The 2,778-nt window shown below is 41.9% G+C and overlaps 1 protein-coding gene across 2 annotated transcripts; it reads left to right on the top strand.

Annotated features, from left to right (window-relative positions):
* The first annotated feature begins 247 nt into the window (after positions 1-247).
* LOC136494477 (uncharacterized) lies at positions 248-1,196 on the top strand. 2 transcript variants are annotated; one of them, XM_066490639.1, is made up of 4 exons: positions 248-389; positions 484-561; positions 751-879; positions 995-1,196. In XM_066490639.1, the coding sequence occupies exons 1-4, from the start codon at positions 248-250 to the stop codon at positions 1,000-1,002; spliced, it is 357 nt and encodes a 118-aa protein (XP_066346736.1). In that variant the 3' UTR covers positions 1,003-1,196. The 2 variants fall into 2 exon arrangements, with proteins under 2 accessions (XP_066346736.1, XP_066346743.1); XM_066490646.1 differs by having other exon boundaries at positions 290-389; positions 469-561; positions 751-1,196.
* Positions 1,197-2,778: the final 1,582 nt, after the last annotated feature.

Genomic DNA, 2,778 nt, shown 5'->3' with positions numbered 1-2,778 from the left:
CTCCCTTCTCTCCCGATCTCTTTCCCGCGCCTAATTTCTACAAGTCCTACAGATGTCTGTCAACGAAAATTTGGCAGCCAAATTTCAAAACTCAGCCACCTATGCATCAAACTTCAATTGGCGACACTCTTCAATTTCGTTTTCAATTTTCCATGGCCTATATAAGTTGCCAAGCAGGATGGAAACTTCCAGGCAAGTCCAGTGATCTCTCCACCTCACCTACTGTTCTTTCTCCACCTCCGATTAGATGCCTGGGTTAGAAATTGATTTGAATGATGAGCCACCTGAATCCGGCGATTTGTATCCCATAGATTGGGATGACATCGTTGAGTATGATGGGCCAGCAAACCAACTTGATTATGATATGGCTTGGGACGATGGCAGCCAAGGTGCAAAACTGTCAAGGTCTTTGTTTTGCCTTCTGTTGTTTCTGTCTATGAGCTTATTCTTTCTTTTTCTGTGTTGCAGCATTTGGCGAGCAAGGAGATGAAGTTGATGCTGCAATAGGAGTGCAAGGGGATGGAACCGATGGTCTGCAAGGAGATGGAGGTCATGCTACAGGTTAGTGTGTTGTCGGATAGCTACAGTATTTTTTCCCCAGCTATCTGTTTTTCATTCTTGAGTATGACATGGTTTGGGATGATGGGATTCAAGGTTTAAATCTATCAAAGATCTTTGTTTTGGCTTCTTTGGCTACTGTCTGTGAACTTATTCTCTGTTTGTTGTCTCTGTTCTTTTACTTCTGTCCAGAACATGTAGAAGATGCTGCTGCAGCATTTGACGAGCAAGGAGAGCAAGGTGATGCTGCAACAGAAGGAGTGCAATTACCTGAAGCCGATGGTCTGCAAGGTGCATCAACAAATGCAGGTGGTGCTTCAGGTATAATTTTTCGGACAACCAATAGTACCTGCACTTTGTATCCAGGTTTCGGAGTACTCTAATTAGGCTGTTGTCGGACAAGCAATAGTGTCCAATTCAGTTGTTTGTTTTTCAGCTTTCTAGTTAGGAAACGGGAGGGCCGCGGCGTAACGTCCCGCATCCCACCCTAGGCGTCGCGCGCACGGGAGACGGAGCAAGTTGTACGTACGACCAACTCATACAAAGGAGACTCTTGTAATTTTTTTTTGTTAGACACTGGAGACAGATGGATGGAGGGAGTACTACTCAAAATTTAGTTTCACGGTTTGATAGTTGGACTATCGACTGAATCAGAATATTATAATAATACGAGTTTTGCTTGTAATCAAAACTACATTAATAGTTTGTTGGTAGAAATATTTATTTCTCAGTGAACGGTCAGGAGTTCAAAGCCTATATATATCATGTTGTTATTATTCTTTATGTTGTCTATTTTCACATTGAACATGAAAAATAAAATTAATGGAATGGAAACACATTTAGTTGAATGTGAAAAATAAAGAAAACGGGATGGAGAAAGAAAACTAACTGAACCTAACCAGAACCGGAGAAAAAGAAAGAAAGAAAATGAGAAAAAAAGACATGAAAAGACATCCGAACAGGAAGGGAAATTGGGGGAAAAAGTGTGACCGACAAGGACTCTGCTCTTTTTCCAGACACACAGGCTATCTAGACTGCCTGTCCTGCATGTATCACATAAAGCTCGAGGGTTGTGCTTGTATATAGTCAACTGCAGATAGTTTCCACGTTCGTACAGTTAGTTAGCGAGAGCCGGACAAAAAAATAGGTGCACAGAAATTTTGTCCTCTTTAATATTAGGATATAGATATAGATTTCAAAGAAAACATATGAACCTAATTTTTTCGCACTCTAAGAGTTTGTTTGGATCCTCTCCTATTTTAAAGCTCTAGAAACTTTAGAGCACTTTAGCTTATTTTGAAGTATAAAGTTCTAATGTGAGGTAGGCTAAAGTTTAGAGTTAACTTTAGAGGAGACTTTAGCTCTAAAATTTAGAGGAGGAGATCCAAACAGTCCTAAATAGACTTTAGTTTTTGGTAGAGTTTTGGCTACTCTCACATATTTGAAAAAACATTATGAAATTTTCATTGGAGCCTATTTTTACCGAATATTTTCCAAAACGGTTTCAACTCCATAGAAGCTTGCTTCACAAGAGGAGCCGGAGCTTGGTCAAACAAGACCTTTGTCTTGAGTCTCATTAGAAATCATGGATTTTAGCTTTGCCTCAAGTCAAACTTACTTCCACGAAATTACATAAAATATATTAACATTTAACATATTAAATAAATGTTCAATCAAAATATATTTTATAGTGTATCTAATAAATTTATGTTCGAGGTTGTAGATGTGTTGGGGTTATGATACCTCGGGTATCTCAAGACACTGATTAGTCGTCCGCTCGGGCGGCCCACTGGTATATGAGCTGGTATAAACCCGAACGACCGAGGCCTAGCTAAGCCATGTGGACCTGGGCCAAGCACTAGGTAGGGGCTGGCCACGACCTCTACTCTCTGCCTTCACCGCACGCCTGAACTACGCCGCACGACCTCTCCTCCGCCCCGACCCCTGGTAGGGATAGGGAGAGATCGGGCTCCGCAAGGAGCATCCGCTCTGACAAGAGCAGGCACGCCGCACTGACCCCGCAAGGACCAAGGGGTCATGTAGGGTCGAGATGGCGGACTAGAGGGAGGAGTGAATAGTCCTTTCTAAAATTAAACGCACCGGCTAACCGAAACAAATACGGAAATAAGACTATCGGTTTAGCCAAGACTACACCCATCTATCTAAGTTCATAAGCACCTTATGAAGATCCTAATTAGGCAACAAATGTGTCGGGCTAGC

The sequence above is a fragment of the Miscanthus floridulus genome, chromosome 1 (assembly GCF_019320115.1).
Source record: "Miscanthus floridulus cultivar M001 chromosome 1, ASM1932011v1, whole genome shotgun sequence".
Lineage (NCBI taxonomy): Eukaryota > Viridiplantae > Streptophyta > Magnoliopsida > Poales > Poaceae > Miscanthus > Miscanthus floridulus.
This window is presented reverse-complemented; position numbering and strand designations above follow the sequence as displayed.

Coding starts and splice junctions, on each gene's coding strand:
- LOC136494477 (XM_066490639.1), top strand. CDS start 248: ATGCCTGGGTTAGAAATTGATTTGAATGATGAGCCACCTGAATCCGGC. Junction 390..483: donor TTGGGACGATGGCAGCCAAG/GTGCAAAACTGT, acceptor TTGGCGAGCAAG/GAGATGAAGTTGATGCTGCA. Junction 562..750: donor AGATGGAGGTCATGCTACAG/GTTAGTGTGTTG, acceptor ACTTCTGTCCAG/AACATGTAGAAGATGCTGCT.